The 19,794-nt window shown below is 44.2% G+C and overlaps 1 protein-coding gene across 3 annotated transcripts in view; it reads left to right on the top strand.

The window, feature by feature from the left end:
* Positions 1-19,574, top strand: part of SYT8 (synaptotagmin 8) — a 55,581-nt gene extending 36,007 nt beyond the window's left edge. For all 3 annotated transcript variants that reach the window (XM_063438354.1, XM_063438355.1, XM_063438353.1), the window contains exons 6-9: positions 5,599-5,766; positions 12,536-12,653; positions 16,300-16,433; positions 18,918-19,574. In XM_063438354.1, coding sequence (XP_063294424.1) covers positions 5,599-5,766; positions 12,536-12,653; positions 16,300-16,433; positions 18,918-19,163 — 666 coding nt within the window. In that variant the 3' untranslated portion in view covers positions 19,164-19,574. The remainder of the gene's footprint in view (positions 1-5,598; positions 5,767-12,535; positions 12,654-16,299; positions 16,434-18,917) is intronic.
* Positions 19,575-19,794: the final 220 nt, after the last annotated feature.

Here is a 19,794-nt window from a genome sequence, read left to right as displayed (position 1 = left end):
GGGGGGGTTAATATGGAAGGGAAGGAGAGATGTGGGGGGGGGGGTGATATGGAAGGGAAGGAGAGATGTGGGGGGAGAGATATGGAAGGGAGGGAGAGATGTGGGGGGGGGTAATATGGAAGGGAGGGAGAGATGTGGGGGGAGAGATATGGAAGGGAGGGAGAGATGTGGGGGGGAGAGATATGGAAGGGAGGGAGAGATGTGGGGGGAGAGATATGGAAGGGAAGGAGAGATGTGGGGGAGATATATGGAAGGGAGGGAGAGATGTGGGGGGAGAGATATGGAAGGGAGGGAGAGATGTGGGGGGAGTGATATGGAAGGGAAGGAGAGATGTGGGGAGAGATATGGAAGTGAAGGAGAGATGTGGGGGGAGAGATATGGAAGGGAGGGAGAGATGTGGGGGGGAGAGATATGGAAGGGAGGGAGAGATGTGGGGGGAGAGATATGGAAGGGAAGGAGAGATGTGGGGGAGATATATGGAAGGGAGGGAGAGATGTGGGGGGAGAGATATGGAAGGGAAGGAGAGATGTGGGGGAGAGATATGGAAGGGAAGGAGAGATGTGGGGGGAGAGATATGGAAGGGAGGGAGAGATGTGGGGGGAGAGATATGGAAGGGAGGGAGAGATGTGGGGGGAGAGATATGGAAGGGAAGGAGATATGTGGGGGGAGAGATATGGAAGGGAAGGAGAGATGTGGGGAGGGGGGTGATATGGAAGGGAAGGAGAGATGTTGGGGGAGAGATATGGGAGGGAGGGAGAGATGTGGGGGGAGAGATATGGAAGGGAAGGAGAGATTTGGGGGAGAGATATGAAAGGGAGGGAGAGATGTGGGGGAGAGATATGAAAGGGAGGGAGAGATGTGGGGGGAGAGATATGGAAGGGAAGGAGAGATGTGGGGGAGAGATATGGAAGGGAGAGATATGGAAGGGAGGGAGAGATGTTGGGGGAGAGATATGGAAGGGAAGGAGATATGTGGGGGGAGAGATATGGAAGGGAAGGAGAGATGTGGGGGGGGGGTGATATGGAAGGGAAGGAGAGATGTTGGGGGAGAGATATGGGAGGGAGGGAGAGATGTTGGGGGAGAGATATGGAAGGGAAGGAGAGATTTGGGGGAGAGATATGAAAGGGAGGGAGAGATGTGGGGGAGAGATATGATAGGGAGGGAGAGATGTGGGGGAGAGATATGAAAGGGAGGGAGAGATGTGGGGGGAGAGATATGGAAGGGAAGGAGAGATGTGGGGGAGAGATATGGAAGGGAGGGAGAGATGTGGGGGGAGAGATATGGAAGGGAAGGAGAGATGTGGGGGAGAGATATGGAAGGGAAGGAGAGATGTGGGGGAGAGATATGGAAGGGAAGGAGAGATGTGGGGGGAGAGATATGGAAGGGAAGGAGAGATGTGGGGGGAGAGATATGGAAGGGACGGAGAGATGTGGGGGGAGAGATATGGAAGGGAAGGAGAGATGTGGGGGGAGAGATATGGAAGGGGGGAGAGATGTGGGGGGAGAGATATGGAAGGGAAGGAGATATGTGGGGGGAGAGATATGGAAGGGAAGGAGAGATGTGGGGGGGGTGATATGGAAGGGAAGGAGAGATGTTGGGGGAGAGATATGGGAGGGAGGGAGAGATGTTGGGGGAGAGATATGGAAGGGAAGGAGAGATTTGGGGGAGAGATATGAAAGGGAGGGAGAGATGTGGGGGAGAGATATGAAAGGGAGGGAGAGATGTGGGGGGAGAGATATGGAAGGGAAGGAGAGATGTGGGGGAGAGATATGGAAGGGAAGGAGAGATGTGGGGGAGAGATATGGAAGGGAGGGAGAGATGTGGGGGGAGAGATATGGAAGGGAAGGAGAGATGTGGGGGAGAGATATGGAAGGGAAGGAGAGATGTGGGGGGAGAGATATGGAAGGGAAGGAGAGATGTGGGGGGAGAGATATGGAAGGGACGGAGAGATGTGGGGGGAGAGATATGGAAGGGAAGGAGAGATGTGGGGGGAGAGATATGGAAGGGGGGAGAGATGTGGGGGGAGAGATATGGAAGGGGGGAGAGATGTGGGGGGAGAGATATGGAAGGGAAGGAGAGATGTGGGGGGAGAGATATGGAAGGGAAGGAGAGATGTGGGGGGAGAGATATGGAAGGGAAGGAGAGATGTGGGGGGAGAGATATGAAAGGGAGGGAGATATGGGAGGGAGGGAGAGATGTTGGGGGAGAGATATGGAAGGGAAGGAGAGATGTGGGGGGGTGATATGGAAGGGAAGGAGAGATGGGGGGGAGAGATATGGAAGGGAAGGAGAGATGTGGGGGAGAGATATGGAAGGGAAGGAGAGATGTGAGGGAGAGATATGGAAGGGAAGGAGAGATGTGGGGGGAGAGATATGGAAGGGAAGGAGAGATGTGGGGGAGAGATATGGAAGGGAAGGAGAGATGTGGGGGAGAGATATGGAAGGGAAGGAGAGATGTGGGGGAGAGATATGGAAGGGAAGGAGAGATGTGGGGGGAGAGATATGGAACGGAGGGAGAGATGTGGGGGGAGAGATATGGAAGGGAGGGAGAGATGTGGGGGGAGAGATATGGAAGGGAAGGAGATATGTGGGGGGAGAGATATGGAAGGGAAGGAGAGATGTGGGGGAGAGATATGGAAGGGAAGGAGAGATGTGGGGGGAGAGATATGGAACGGAGGGAGAGATGTGGGGGGAGAGATATGGAACGGAGGGAGAGATGTGGGGGGAGAGATATGGAAGGGAAGGAGAGATGTGGGGGGAGAGATATGAAAGGGAGGGAGATATGTGGGGGGAGACAGGGATGTATTTACCACAAGGCAAACAAGGCGTTTGCCTAGGGCAGCACATTCAGGGGGGGGGGGGGTGCCAAAAAACCACCCCAAGCTCCCAGACAAATGCCTTGTTTGCTTCATGTTCTGGGGCTGTCCACCTTACTGTGAGTGAATGAGTGAGTGAGTTTAGCTGTCAGTGTGTGTCCGTGAGTGAGTGAAAGTGTGGTTGCTTCAGTGAGAATGGGTGTGCCTGTGAGTGTGTGTCAGTGTGTGTGTATGTCATTTTATGAGTATCTGAGAGTGTGTGCCTGTCAGTGTGTGTCTGTCAGTGAAAGTGTGTGTTGGTTAAACAGTGTGTGCCAATGACTGTATGTGTGTGCCAATGACTGTGTATCTGTCAGTGAGTGTATGTCAGTGCATGTATCAATGAGGGCATGTGTCTGTCAGTCAAAAAAGTGGCCTTGACACAAATTTAGGGGGGCAAATTTAGATTTTGGGGGTGCCCGAATTTAGTCGTGCCTAGGGCAGCACAAATCAAAAATACACCACTGGGGGGAGAGATATGGGAGGGAGGGAGAGATGTTGGGGGAGAGATATGGGAGGGAAGGAGAGATGTTGGGGGAGAGATATGGAAGGGAAGGAGAGATTTGGGGGAGAGATATGAAAGGGAGGGAGAGATGTGGGGGAGAGATATGAAAGGGAGGGAAAGATGTGGAAGGGGGAGATGTGGGGGAGAGATATGGAAGTGAGGGAGAGATGTAGAAGGGGGGAGATGTGGGGGAGAGATATGGAAGGGAGGTAGAGATGTCATTTTAGTTTGTGTTGGTCTAGGCAAACTCTTTTTTTGCGGTCCACATAAACTAAAGCCTTGTTTATTTGGCCTAAGTTACCCGTTGCGTTTGACATGTTTGTCATACACACATACACAATATCTCTCACTGACACATACAGTTTAATCTCTCACACATGCACAATATCTCTCACTTACACATGCCCATGGATCCCCTCTCACACATACACGAAAAAACTATACTGATACACTGTGCTGTCCAGATTGCAAAGTTGTGACAAACTTCCCTTTCCAAGTGAGTTAGAACGAGTTCCTGGAGGAGCCTGCTTGCCAGCCTCCTGCCCACAGACTATGGACCCTGTAAAATGTGATGTAAAAGTCTTCGTTCATGTATTTGGACTATATGGTTTGGGAACCGAACAGCTGCACAGACCGGAAACCACCCTGGAGCTTGTTAAGCCTAATTGCTACTTTGTAACAATTTCCACCTCAGTGTTCTAAGTGTTCATCTGGGTGGCCGCAATTCCTATGGCCTACCACAAGGTGGCGGCCATCTTGTTCGCATGAACGCAGGCAGCGGTGTTTGGTCGTCGAGGTCATGGACCTATTTTTGGATACTGAAACTCCCGAACACCGCTTGACTTCCAAGATCGCCTGCGTTCGTTTCAACAACACTTAGAAAGACACTGGTTGGTGGAAACAGTCCCACGAACAAGGGGAACAAGCTCCAGGGTAAGACTATTGGCTATGTTCGGTAGCTTGTTCATTTTTAAACTACCAAACTAGACCGACCGCAAGCCCTTATTCTCTGGAACTGTTTTGGGCATGGGACCATGCGTGCGTTCGGTCAAACAAATGACTTCCAGGAAATTCCTGAACCCAAAAGTACCCTAAATATACATAAAACCCCCATAAAAGTTACAGCAGGTGCTCGTCAAAGATCAGCGGTGTTCGGGAGTTTCAGTGTCCGATTTCAGTTCCATGTGATCGATGCCCAAACACCGTTTCCTGAAAAAGATGGCCACCAACACAGTTCCCACACATTCTTGCATATGAACGGCAGCCACCGAGCAGCACAATGAGAACATATGACAATTGAAGTGTCAGGAGAGGTTACCAGGGGTTAACAAGCGCCGAGGTGGTCCACAGTTCGTGAGTTGGTTTGATTTCTGAACAGTACATATACATCCCATGAACTAAGTATTTCTACCAGCTTTTTCTATGGCCCATAGTCAGTGGGCAGGAGGCTAGCCTCCACACTCCTCCAAGAGCACGTGGCAAACGTCTAGGCAAGGGGGTGTTCGTCACAGGTCCTAAGGACTCCACAAACCAAATATGTCCAGAGGTAGTCCATTCATATTTAAATGGACACTAGAGGCACCCAGATCACTTCATTTCATTGAAGTGGTCTGAATGCAGTATTCCTGTTCCCTGAACCCTGCAATATAAATCAGGGTTAAGGCTCACCAGACAGCCATTGCTTCCATTTCACAGAGTTTTTTTTACATGAGCACAGCTAGCATTCAACAAAACCCCATAGGAAATCATTGAGTCAATGTTTTCCTAAGGGGAAGGCCTAATACGTGTGTGGTGTTGACTGCTCATGTGTATTAGGTTCCCGAATTGGTTGATGTCAGCGTAGGAGGGGTCGAAGGGGTCGACCCAGCACTGAGCTACCTCGACCCTGGAATCAGGTAAGTGAATTAAAGTTTGTTTTATTCCTAACACTTAAGTGTTCCTTCAATCAGTATGCTGCCCCCAACCTCTGTGGGTAGTTACATTAACCCATTAACAGACAGCATGTTTCGCTAACTCGTGCAAGAGAAATACATCAATCATGAAAGCAAGGCTGGTAAACGCAGAGGCAAGGTTATTCGCTACTGTAAATGGAACATTTTAGGCTGTTTATTTAAAACCGCTCACGTAAGGAACATTAAACGGAGGCATAAGATATTTTGTATTCAGTTTTCTGTTCGTGTAATTATTTCTAACTGCTACAATCAGATTTACTTAATGTTTGGTATTTTTCCAATCCTAGGTGCTGAAATCAGAAGTACCTGACACAGCGGTTGTGCTGCAGGTTTTCGACTTCAACCGGTTCTCAAAACATGATGTGATAGGAGAGGTGCGTTTGCCTTTGTGGGAGATGGACCTTCATCATATCATTGAGGACTGGAAGGAATTGAGCCAAGCTGGAAAGACAGAGGTAAGAATGTATCAAGACCTATTGATCAAAACCCCTCACAAAAAAGCATTCAGTTTCTCACACATTGGCTGAACATCAGGCCTCAAACAACCACAAGGTGAACATACGTTTAATAATGTGCATTCGGTGAATGCTTGGCTGAGAACAATAGTTGTAGGCACATAATTGCAAAAGAAAACTCATACTGCTAAATCCCCAATCACCAAGTCTAAGCATGAGCCCTGCACCCTATTACCACCAGTTCAAACCTTATCACCCAGCACTCCTTGCTGAACTCAACCTTCTTTTAACTTATCACTAACACTATAACCCTTGTCTAACCCTAACTTCTGACTATAACTCAAATAACCCCCATCTTATCCCTAACCTCTAAGCCTAACTCTAATAACCAGAAGTCTCATTTTATCCATGGAATGATATCAAACCAAGCTTGTACTACACACCTTGGAATGTAATCTATTACACGTACTCTTAACACCAATTCTGAACTTGTAATGTTAATATTGAGAATGTGCCATCATGCCCATTACCGTGTGGATGACAAAGGTTTTTAAAACATATGTCCAAACAAAACTGAAATTACAAGTAGTATTTAAAGGTTAGGCGCGTCTGGGGCTGGACCCCTGATTGGGGTCCTGAAAACCCCCAGATTTCTTTAATGGCAATTATAAAGCACAGTTTGGTAATGGTATTGCTGTAGGTGCTGTGTTTTAATAAAGTAGGTGAAGGGTTAATACAAATGTGACAATTCCACCTGACACCAGTGAAATAAAATATATATATAACTTAACTTGCATAGTTACATAGTTATATAGCTGAAAAGAGACTTGCATCCATCAAGTTCAGCCTTCCTCACATATGTTTTTGCTGTTGATCCAAAAGAAGGCAAAAAACCCAGTCTGAAGCGCTTCCAACTTTGCAACAAACCAGGAAAAAATTCCTTCTTGACCCCAAAATAGCAGTCAGATGTCTCCGTGGATCAAGCAGCTATTACCCCACTAATAAGAAATGATATCCCTGTATGTTATGTTTTTGCAAGTATTTATCCAATTGCAGTTTAAACATCTGTAGGGACTCTGATAAAACCACCTCTTCCGGCAATGAATTCCATATCCTTATTGCTCTTACTGTAAAAAAAGCCTTTTCTTTGCCTTAGATGAAATCTCCTTTCTTCCAGCCTAAATGTGTGACCTTGTGTCCTATGTATAGCCTTGTTTATGAATAGATTTCCAGATAAAGGTTTGTACTGGCCCCGAATATATTTGTATAATGTTATCATATCCACTCTGAGGCGCAGTTTTTCCAAACTAAAGAGATTAAAATGTTGTAACCTTTCTTCATAACTAAAATGCTCCATTCCTTTTATCAATTTTGTAGCTAGTCTCTGCACTTCTTCTAGTGCCTGATATCCTTCTTTAAAACAGGTGCCCAAAATTGCACAGCATATTCAAGGTGTGGTCTTACCAGCGATTTAAAAGAGGCAAAATTATATTTTCATCCTGAGAATTTATGCCCCTATTTATACATGACAAAACCTTACTGGCCTTAGCAACGGCAGATTGACATTGCATATTGCTACCTAATTTGTTGTCTATAACAATTCCCAAATCCTTCTCGTGTGTGGGTATCCCTAGTTCACTACCATTTAGGGTGTAAGTTGCTTGTGCATTCTTGACCCCGAAGTGCATAACTTTGCATTTCTCTACGTTAAATTTCATCTGCCATTTTAGTGCCCAGTCCCCCAATCTATCCAAATCCCTCTGCAGCAAGGCAATATCCTACTCACATTTTATTACTTTACAAAGTTTTGTGTCATCTGCAAACACTGATACATGGCTTTCAATGCATATTTCAAGATCATTTATAAATATGTTAAATAGAAGCGGTCCCAAAACAGAACCCTGAGGGACACCACTTACCACTTTTGCCTAGCATGAAAATTTACCATTAAAGCGGCACTGTCATGCCGAACTTACCTTTCCTCAATCTCTTCCTCTTCTCCCCCTCTCTCGGGATCTGTTATTCTTTTCTTCCTGTCTTCTTTAGTTTTCTTTAAAATCATAAGACAAAGTAGGGACTCTGTCTTATGGAGGATTCCTCCGCTTGACCAGCTCTGACCAGCGGAGGAGCAAAGTGTGCTTCATTTCCGCTGGTCAGACCAATTTTCCCATGATCCCTAGCTTTCCTCCCAGTTCCCACAATGCTTCCTGTCAGTATTGCCGAACGTCCTGTCACTTAGACAGAACGCCGGCAAAACTGCCGAATTGCATCCTAACAGAATGAGCACTGTTTCTCCATTGGTGTTAGGATGCAATTCGGTACTTTGTTCGGATCGGAATTTCATTCTAATGAATGAAACCCCGATCCTATTCATTGCTGTGGCTGCATCTTGCAGCCGCTTAGTAGATAACTCCCTAATTCCCACGGTATTAGGGAGCTATCTACTAAAAGGCTGAAAGACCTAAACTGGTCTTTCAGCCAACTTTACTAATACTAAGTAAAAATGACTTGGTATTAGTAAATAATATGCCCCTACTCGCTATACCGCGAGTAGGGGCATGTCTAGTAAGCAGTGAGCAGCCTGTGGCTGCTCACTGTAAAAAAAAATAAAAAAAATATTGCCCCCGACGTCTAAACGACGGGTGGGGGCTGTAAAGTAAAATAAGGGAGGGAGACCTATTGTCCCCCCCCCCGGGCCCCACCCCTGAGCGGTGGGTGGGGGCCATAAAGATAATGAGGGGGGGACCTACTGTCCTCCCCCCCCCAGCCCCCACCCCTGGGCGGCGGGTGGGGGCCATAATGGTAATAAGAGGGGGGGACCTACTGTCCTCCCCCCCCGGCCCCCACCCCTGGGCGGCGGGTGGGGGCCATAATAGTAGTAGGGGGGGGACCTACTGTCCTCCCCCCCGGCCCCCACCCCTGGCCGGCGGGTGGGGGCCATAATGGTAATAAGAGGGGGGGGGGACCTACTGTCCTCCCCCCCCGGCCCCCACCCCTGGGCGGCGGGTGGGGGCCATAATAGTAGTAGGGGGGGGGGACCTACTGTCCTCCCCCCCGGCCCCCACCCCTGGCCGGCGGGTGGGGACCATAATGGTAATAAGAGGGGGGGGGACCTACTGTCCTCCCCCCCGGCCCCCACCCCTGGGCGGCGGGTGGGGGCCATCATAGTAATAAGGAGGGGGGGGCCTACTGCCCCCCCCGGCCCCCACCCCTGGGCGGCGGGTGGGGGCACTAAGTAAATTCCCCCCCCCCATCAAGGTGACTAGGGGTGCCCAAGTCCCTAGTCACGCACCCCCCACCCAAATAAAAAATGCCCCTACCTACCCCCCTCACCCTAAAAAATAGTGAGGGGGGAATAAAATTGCTAACCTGTAAAGTAAAATTAAACTTACCATTCGACGTCTTCTTTTTTCTAAAATCTTAATTTTTCAGCCCCAAAAAAGGCCAAATAAAAAAACATCATAGCCGTCGAACTAAAAATAAAATAAAAAACCCGAGCGCAAAAAAAAAAAACCTGACGAAAAAGAAAAAACCCGAGCGCACATAAAAATAATCCATCTTCACCCATGGAGGGCTCCGCGCAGACTGAGCTCCGCAGGGCGGGGCAAGGCTTATAAAGCCTTGCCCCGCCCTGCAATTAGCCTAAGAACACTCTGATTGGTGGGTTTAAGCCAATCAAAGTGCTCTTTGTCATTTTACAAGCGTGGGAAAGTTCTTTGGAATTTTCCCACGCTTGTAAAATGACCCAGAGCACTGTGATTGGATGGATTTCAAGCCATCCAATCACAGTGCTCTGTGTCATTTTACAAGCGTGGGAAAATTCCAAAGAACTTTCCCACGCTTGTAAAATGACACAGAGCACTGTGATTGGATGGCTTGAAATCCATCCAATTACAGTGCTCTGTGTCATTTTACAAGCGTGGGAAAGTTCTTTGGAATTTTCCCACGCTTGTAAAATGACACAGAGCACTGTGACTGGATGGCTTGAAATCCATCCAATCACAGTGCTCTGTGTCATTTTACAAGCGTGGGAAAGTTCTTTTGAATTTTCCCACGCTTGTAAAATGACACAGAGCACTGTGATTGGATGGCTTGAAATCCATCCAATCACAGTGCTCTGTGTCATTTTACAAGCGTGGGAAAATTCCAAAGAACTTTCCCACGCTTGTAAAATGACAAAGAGCACTCTGATTGGCTTAAACCCACCAATCAGAGTGTTCTTAGGCTAATTGCAGGGCGGGGCAAGGCTTTATAAGCCTTGCCCCGCCCTGCGGAGCTCAGTCTGCGCGGAGCCCTCCATGGGTGAAGATGGATTATTTTTTTGTGCGCTCGGGTTTTTTCTTTTTCGTCTGGTTTTTTTTTTTGCGCTCGGGTTTTTTATTTTATTTTTAGTTCGACGGCTATGATGGTTTTTTATTTGGCCTTTTTTGGGGCTGAAAATGAAGATTTTAGAAAAAAGAAGACGTCGAATGGTAAGTTTAATTTTACTTTACAGGTTAGCAATTTTATTCCCCCCTCACTATTTTTTAGGGTGAGGGGGGTAGGTAGGGGCATTTTTTATTTGGGTGGGGGGTGGGTGACTAGGGGCTTGGCCACCCCTAGTCACCTTGATGGGGGGGGGGGAATTTACTTAGTGCCCCCACCCGCCGCCCAGGGGTGGGGGCGGGGGGAGGACAGTAGGTCCCCCCCCATTATCGTTATGGCCCCCACCCGCCGCCCAGGGGTGGGGGCCGGGGGGGAGGACAGTAGGTCCCCCCCCCCTTTTACCATTAGGGCCCCCACCCGCCGCCCAGGGGTGGGGGCCGGGGGCTGGAGGACAGTAGGTCCCCCCCCCCTTATTACTATTATGGCCCCCACCCGCCGCCCAGGGGTGGGGGCCAGGGGGGAGGACAGTAGGTCCCCCCCTTATTACTATTATGGCCCCCACCCGCCGCCCAGGGGTGGGGGCCGGGGGGGGGAGGACAGTAGGTCCCCCCCCCCACCTATTAATATTATGGCCCCCACCCGCCGCCCGCGGTATAGCGAGTAGGGGCATTGGGGAGATTTTAATCTCCCTTGTGCTATTATGGGGGTCATTTTGACCCCCATAGAGTGAGGAGGGGACCTGGGGGGCTTACGAAGTGGTGGGGAGCACTGCTCCCTGCCGCTTCTGTCTTTACATATTGCAAGGAGGGAGCTGCACGCCGGTAGCTCCCTCCTTGTAATAAACCGAACAAACAAACGAACACTGATACACAGTGTTAGTTTGTTCGTCTGATTTTTTCTATTCATTCATTCGTCTGTCTGATGAATGAATGAATAGGTGAAATTCCCGTTCGCATGTCCAGATGTTTCACTGGGCATGTGCGGGAATCTCAGGGCTATCTAGTGTGGGTAGATGACGTGTCCCACAGGGACATTCTTTGTAGAATGCAATTAGGTTAGTTTGACATGACCTATGTTTCATAAAACCATGCCGATTATTGCTAATAACAACGTTCTTCACAATGAATTCCTGAATATTATCCCTTAGAATCCCTTTAAATATTTTCATAGTCACAGAAGTTAAGCTCATAGGTCTACAATTTCCCGGCAAGGATTTTGAACCCTTTTTAAATATAGGAACAACATCTGCCTTCCTCCAATCCTCCGGTACGATACCTGAAACAAAAGAATCTTGAAAAATTAAATACAGAGGTTCACTTATTTCCCCACTAGGCTCCTTAAGTACTCATGGGTGAATACCATCAGGCCCCGGAGCTTTATTTACATTAATTTTCTTTAACTGCTGTAGCACCTTGTCTCGAGTCATTCAATTACAAGTTATCTGCAAGTTTTTTGCAGCAATCATTTGCATACCTCTTGCCATAGGATCCTCATTAATATATACTGAAGAAAAATAGTTATTAAAAAATTCCTGCCTTTTCCTGGTCTTCATTAGCTAACAGACCCATCTCTGTTGCCAGTGTACCTACACTTAAATTTTTTGTTTTTTTAGCATTGATGTATTTGAAAAAAAATGTAGGGGGTTGGTTTTGCATTCTTTGGCTATCAGTTTGTCATTTTCTAGTTTAGCCATTTTAATTGCCTGTTTGCAAACATTATTGGCTTCCTTATATCTTAAATAGGATGCCTCTGATTTGTCCGATTTAAATGCTTTAAATGCCCTTTTCTTATTTTGAATCTCTTGTTTTACTTCTCTACTAAGCCACATTGGTTTTTAGTTTGTTTATTTTATATTTATTACCCAATGGTACATACTGAGAAATGTACCTTTCTAATATTTGTTTGAATAGTTTCCATTTATCCTCAGTGGTATACAGCCTTCCAGGGTTACCTCCCAGATGGTAACCAACTACAGGAGAAATGTATATACACACAACATTTTTGGGATCTTGCTGATAAACCTATAAACACAAATATAACATTGTGTAATATTGTTAAATAAGTGACAAATGCAAATGCCCTCACAAAATAAAGATGATAAAAGCGCCGAATGGGTGCCACCCACTATGTCAAAAGGGGGCTACAGTTCCTCCTTCGGATTTCTCTCCGGACTGTTCTTTAGAATCACCACAACGATTTTCCAGAGTATAGAAAAGACCCCATTCTACATTTTAGATTTGGAGTATGTTCCACTAAAGACCCCACTCTGCTGTAGAACTGTAACAGGATCCAGGAATCATGTAATTATGAACATAGAGTATATATATATATATGTTATATGTAAACTTGAGCCAGATGTTTCATATTTCCCTTCTACTCTCCCCCTCTCCCCTTCCATTTACAGCAAGAGCGACTGGGGGAAATCTGTGTATCTTTGAGATATGTCCCCAGTAATGGAAAACTCACTGTTGTTATCTTGGAAGCCAAGAAACTCAAGAAGATGGATTCAGATGGATTTTCAGGTCAGTTGGGATGGTGGGATGTATGTGAAAAGTCTTCCCATTTACTTACTTTTCTTGATATCTTTTTAGTTTTTTTTTCCCGGGGTGTGACTTTAACTCATTATGCCGTATTTGCTAGTTTGGTAAATATTCCGTACATGCCAATATGTGAATCAATATTACTTGGCTCATTTTATCCGCATGTTGTGATTGTATTAGGGACCAAGGACAACTTTATCTCATGGATCTTCTTTGTGAAGTCGCAGTCATATAGATAAAAGAGAAATGTTTCAATATTAGCAGGTTATTTACTATAGTGAGTAATTAAAGGGCATTATTAATTGAAGTCAGAGTAGCCAAAAATGAAAGCAGCCTGAATTGGAGAATTGTTTTCCAGTTTAGCTGTTTGACCTTAGATATGAAATTCACCGGGAACTCTCACTTTATTAAATAACCGTATAATGTCAAAGTTAACATGAGCAATAAATGCTTTTTAATGTTCTATTAACTGGTGTAATATTTAGAAATGTGACCGTTTCCCTTTAAGAAAATGTTTTATTAATAACTAAGTGCAAAACACAAACATTAACAAATAACACTTGTCATGGCTAGAGTTTGCACAAACACTCCTCAGATGTGCTGAATCAATGGAAGAACAAAATGATTTGTTACGAAATCTGAATAAAGTGATTTGTTGTTCCATAGGATGACAGGAATTGAAGGGACACTTTTATATATATTCACAAACACTATTTAATGATGTGCTCTGATTTCACAGAAATGTTTTATTCTGTATTTTTCACTATAGCACAATTAAAGGGACACTCCAGATCCCTAAAGCACTTTAACTTGCTGAAAAGCTTAGTGTTTTCATTTTGCAGAAATTGCAGATTTCAATAGAAGTTGGGACATTTATAAATTAACCTGGTTACACCGCCCCTGGCCGCCAATCAAACACGCGGTCCTGTTACTTCCTGGTTTGTTTAGCTCAGTGAAGATAAACTCATGAGGCAGCAATTGCCCAGAGCACCTGCCTTACAAAGACTCATCATTGAGCTGCATTGGGAAGTCTGTGATTGGACGGCAACAGAAAGTCTGGGCGGGGTTAGAAGGGGAGGGTTTACAAAGGCTATTAACAAGAGAACTGCAGGTTTTGCAAGCTGTTTTTAGATATTCCTAAATGAAAACATGCAGAATTAAACCGTGTTATTTCAAACATATTTTGGGGTAGGGGAGTGTCCCTTTAAATTTAAATTTGAGGTGTTTTTTTCTGTGAAATAGTTTGACTTGGGTTTGGAAAATAAGAAAGAACAATCATTATGCAACTTTTTTTGTAGCTGATTAAAAAAATATTTTGTTAACTGTGCCGACTAGTAACTGCATTGTTGAGCACAGATTGACTGTTTATAGATGGAGGGAGCAGCACCTAGGGTGGTCCTCAGGAGTATGTCAAACATGGAATGAAAATAAACACAAAAATTAAGACCATATAGTAAAAAAAATAAAAAGAAGAAATGCACTTGTAATATGTAGAGCTTCTAGTAGACTCTACTTAAAAGCTCCTGGGCGGTATGATCCCAGCATTTTGATATGGTGTGTGTTTTGGTCCGATGGAGGATGGTCCAATGTTTGTAAAATATGAAAAGATCATTTGCCAATATAGTGTAGCATGCAAGTACACATAGATGTGGCTTATATGGTATTTAGAAATACACTCACATTCTATAGAGCCCTAAGTAGCTCCCAACAACTAGCGTGGAGCTGTATAAGCCTCACTCTATGGATGTATCGTGTGATGATGATCCTCACTGTGACAACATGGAAATAAAAAGAGATACAATATACTTTCTGTTGTAGGAAAGTGAGAACTATAACGTATCTCTTTTTATTTCTTACTATCACGTCTCTGATAGTGACCGCTCCTCCTTTCCTAATCTCAGTAACAGCTGTTGGCTGCTGAGGAGTGCAGCGGAGGTAGATATAAAAAAACCAAAACAACCTCCAATATACTTTTAGGTCCAAGTGCTGACACCTTCCCACAATGCTCTGGGCAGCTTTACCCACCCAGGTATCTACTATGAATGTGGCATTGGATGGCATTCCTTTTTGTGTGCTTTATTGTGTGCATGGATCCTTACAGGGCCCTTCGCAGAATACAACGGATGCTAAAGCAATTTTTATTAAACTCTCTGTATTTCCACGAGGGAATAAAAATAGTTATTTACTTTTAATTTAAAAATGAACAACCGATATGTTACTTTGAGCGAGTTACTAGTTTGTGCAGAAACCTACATGGGACAGATCACTATAAGTGCATTTAAAGGGACACTATAGTCACCAGAACAGCTACAGCTTATTTTATAGGAGACAGATTATTGTATAGGATACAGCTTATTGAATTTGTTCTGGTGAGTAGAATCATTACCTTCAGGCTTTTTGCTGTAAACACTGTCTTTTCAGAGAAAATGCAGTGTTTACATTACAGCCTAGTGATAACTTCACTGGCCACTCCTCAGATGGCTGTTAGAGATCCTTCCTGGGTCATGGCTGCCTAAAATGCATCCAAACATTCAGTATCTCCTCCCTCTGCATGCAGACACTGAACTTTCCTCATAGAGTTTCATTGATTCAATTTATCTCTATGAGGAGATGCTGATTGGCCAGGTCTGTGTTTGAATCATGCTGGCTCTGCCCCTGATGTGCCTTCTTGTCAGTCTCAGCCAATCCTATGGGGAAGCATTGTGATTGGATTAGGCTACCACTTCTGATGATGTCAGCAGGCACTGGGCAGGTCTAAAGGAATGGGGACAAAGCAAGCAGCTCCAGACTTGAATACAAGTAAGATTTTACTATATTTATGGAGGCACAAGGACACCAGGGGGGCTAGATGATGGTTCTAACCCTATAGGGTCAGGAATACATGTCCGTGTTCCTGACCCTATAGTGCACCTTTAATTAGTGTGAAAATCCCATTGTAAAATAGCCTTATTATTTTATTTTTAAAAAATTGAGAAAGGAATATGCTATTCCTTTCTTTCTCAGTTTCGGCAATACAATTATAAAGCAATTTTAAAATACACCATTCCATTTGCTCCAGCTGTGGTATTCACCCTGCAGAAAAACAAACCAGTCTATCTGCACTCCATTCTGCCCTCTGTATTTCCAGTTAAAATGCATAACTTCATACTAAGATCTGGGTTGGAGAGGGGCGCGGGGGTAATCTGCAGCCTGCAATGACGTGTGTGGGAGTAGATATTTGTAACTATGGTTACTGAATGTGGACAGTAAGTCCTTACAAGGACATTCCATATAAGAATGTTTGTAGATTCTTGTGGCATTCTCAGACATACCATCATGTTCCAACTACTCATAAACTGGATATTTGGCCAATTTGTGTATCCATATTGTCACAGCAACTACATGTGACTAACAGTAGTCAGTGGGTGCATTAAAGTTAACATTTTAGACCATGTCCAGTTGAAATGTAGGAATAAAAATATGTATACAATCTCAAACATTTTTTAATTTTAAGATTTTGGTAAAAGCTAAAAAAACAAATGAAAAATGTGTTCAAACAAATGTTACGCCATTTTATCTAAACAAAAGAACTTGATTTGACGGGTTTCATTTCCAGGCTGTGATCAGTTATAATGTTCTGTTTTTACAGATCCATATGTGAAGGTGCAGCTAGCGCTAAACAAAAAGAAGTGGAAGAGGAAAAGGACAGGCGTGAAGAAGAACACTTTAAATCCATATTTCAATGAAGCCTTTACCTTTGACGTCACACTGGAGCAAATTCAGGTTTGTTTATTAATTCATGAATATAAGTATAGAGAGATAATAAGCCATTTTCTCTTTAAAAAAAACTAACAAAGAAGAAATCTTTAATTTTATTTTGAATAAAACATAAATGAACACTAAATGGGCACTAAAATGGCAGATGAAATTTAACGTAGAGAAATGCAAAGTTATGCACTTCGGGGTCAAGAATGCACAAGCAACTTACACACTAAATGGTAGTGAATTAGGGATAACCACACACGAGAAGGATTTGGGAATTGTTATAGACAACAAATTAGGCAGCAATATGCAATGTCAATCAGCAATTGCTAAGGCCAGTAAGGTTTTGTATAAATAGGGGCATAAATTCTCGGGATGAAAATATAATTTTATCTCTTTATAAATCGCTGGTAAGACCACACCTTAAATATGCTGTGCAATTTTGGGCGCCTGTTCTAAAGAAAGATATCATGGCACTAGAAAAAGTGCAGAGACGAGCTACAAAATTGATAAAAGCAATGGAGCATTTTAGTTATGAAGAAAGGTTAAAAAAATTAAATCTGTTTAGTTTGGAAAAACGGTGCCTGAGAGGGCATATGATAACATTATACAAATATATTCGGGGCCAATACAAACCTTTATCTGGAAATCTATTCATAAACAGGGCTATACATAGGACACGAGGTCACACATTTAGGCTGGAAAAAAAGAGATTTCATCTAAGGCAAAGAAAAGTTTTTTTTACAGTAAGAGCAATAAGGATATGGAATTCTCTGCCTGAAGAGGTGGTTTTGTCAGAGTCATTACAGATGTTTAAACTGCAATTGGATAAATACTTACAAAAACATAACATACAGGGATATAATTTCTAATTAGTGGGGTAATAGCTGCTTGATCCAATGACACATCTGACTGCTATTTTGGGGTCAAGAAGGATTTTTTTCAAAATTGGAAGCGCTTCAGACTAGGTTTTGTGCCTTCTTTTAGATCAACAGCAAAAACATATGTGAGGAAGGCTGAACTTGATGGATGCAAGTCTCTTTTCAGCTATGTAACTATGTAACATAAAGAAATAGTGTACACAGGGTCGATGCAAGGATTTTTGTCTGCAGAGACAAAGAGGCTCTTACACACACACACTCACTGGCTGTTATACACACACACACACACACACACATATACACTCACTGGCTGTTACGCACACACACATATACACTCACTGGCTGTTACGCACACACACACATTTGGATGTTACACACACACACACACTCACTGGCTGTTACACACACACTCACTGGCTCTTACACACACACTCGCTGTCTCTTACACACACACATACACACACTCACTGTCTGTCACACACACACACATTTGGTTATTACAAACACACACACACTCACTGGCTGTTACACACACACTTGGTTGTTACACACTCTGACATACACATACTTGCTGGCTCTTACACACACACACACACACTCACTTGCTCTTACACACACACACACACACACGCTGGCTCTTACACACACACACACACACACACACACACACACACACACATACACTCACTGGCTCTTACACACACACACACACACACACTCACTGGCTGTTACACACACACACACACACACACATATACACTCACTGGCTCTTACACTCACTGGCTCTTACACACACACACACACCCTTGCTGGCTCTTGCACAAACACACTCACTGGCTCTTACATACACACACTCACTGGCTCTTACACACACACACACACACACACACACACACATATACTGGCTCTTACACACACACACACATACACTCACTGGCTCCTAAACACACACACACTCGCTGGCTGTTGCACACACATTTACTGTTTCTTATCATTTTTCCACACCAGGTGGTGCTGCCCTTCTCTCTCCCATAGCACTCAGAGGGTATGGGAGCATCGAGGAGCAGCCGTGGCATCTCTTTTGGAGCTGAAGGCCGATGGGATACATGACATCATATCCCAGGGGTTCTTCTGTTCCAAAAGTTCCCGTACCCTCTAAGGCTGCATGCTTTATTTCTTCACATAATGATACACCAGCAACACAGTACAACGTCCGGATAAATTATTCACTCGAGCATTCAGCATGGTGACCGGCAGTAGATGGGTACTCTGTGTTCCCACCTCCCACTAGTCATCCGGACATTTTTGCACCCCCCGGGTGGCCACCTGTGCTGTCTTATGGTTACACAGAAGCATATTGATTGCAAGGCTAAAAACAAATAAACAAAGTCACTATTTTTTGTATTTTGGGTGAGTACTTATAATGTATGGTTTTGTTAATGAAACACTATAGGCACCCTGAACATTTTATCTCAATGCAGTAGACTGGGTGCCATGTGCACCCTAAAAGGTGACTAGGACTCTATAGACCTGTTAGTAATACCAATATGTTATACAAACGCTATAGTGTTCCTTTAATGCTCCCAAAATAGCTTTGATATTCTTATGCTTTTCTTTCCTCCAGAACGTGGATCTGATCATCTCAGTATGGGATCATGATAAAGTCAACAAGAACGAGCAGATTGGAAAGGTGCATTTAGGTTGTCGAGCCTCGGGCAATGCCTTACGACACTGGTCAGACATGCTGGCACACCCCAGACGCCCCATGGCACAGTGGCACAATTTGCAACCAGCAGAGGAAGTGGACAAGACTTTAGCCCTAAAATCAAATTTCAAGATCCCCCTTCCTCAAGCACTCCAGCACTCCTGATTCTGAGATATTAACAAACGGACCGCGAATTCTCATCTGACCTTCTCTGTTAGATGACTTCAAAACGTTACGAATGATTGCTGCCTCTATTATGCCTTTCTGTAAAAGGTCCATATAAATCATTTCTAGAGCTTAATGTAGATTTCAATCTATATTTTTTATGAATCAGCAAGTAATCTCTTCTCCTGTAATTGTATTACAAAATGATGGAACACATTTATCAAATAATGATATAAGGAAATTCTTCACCGACGGTTTACGTGGACAAAAACTAAAGTCTTGGCCCATAGAACTTTTATTTTCCTGGACAATCCATAACTTTTATTGTATTAAACCAACTGTAAATGGTTCAAGCCAACAATGTTGTTGGGTTGAAGTTACTACTAACTGAAAATACAGTGTATAACAGCTGATATTGTAACATTATAAATTATTTTAACAGGTTTGGGGAATGCGATTGATACAGTGACACATGGAAAAACGTTATTACAGTAATTGTTTGACTGTAAATACAGAATGCCAGATCTGTTCCTAGATTTTAAACTGGATTCAAACTGTGTGGAAGGTCATTCCATTCGTGAAACTCTGTGGAAGACTGTCCGCACTGTTTCCTTGTTGTAATTGAGAATAG

This window comes from Pelobates fuscus, chromosome 12, assembly GCF_036172605.1.
Source record: "Pelobates fuscus isolate aPelFus1 chromosome 12, aPelFus1.pri, whole genome shotgun sequence".
Taxonomy (NCBI): Eukaryota; Metazoa; Chordata; class Amphibia; order Anura; family Pelobatidae; genus Pelobates; species Pelobates fuscus.
This window is presented reverse-complemented; position numbering and strand designations above follow the sequence as displayed.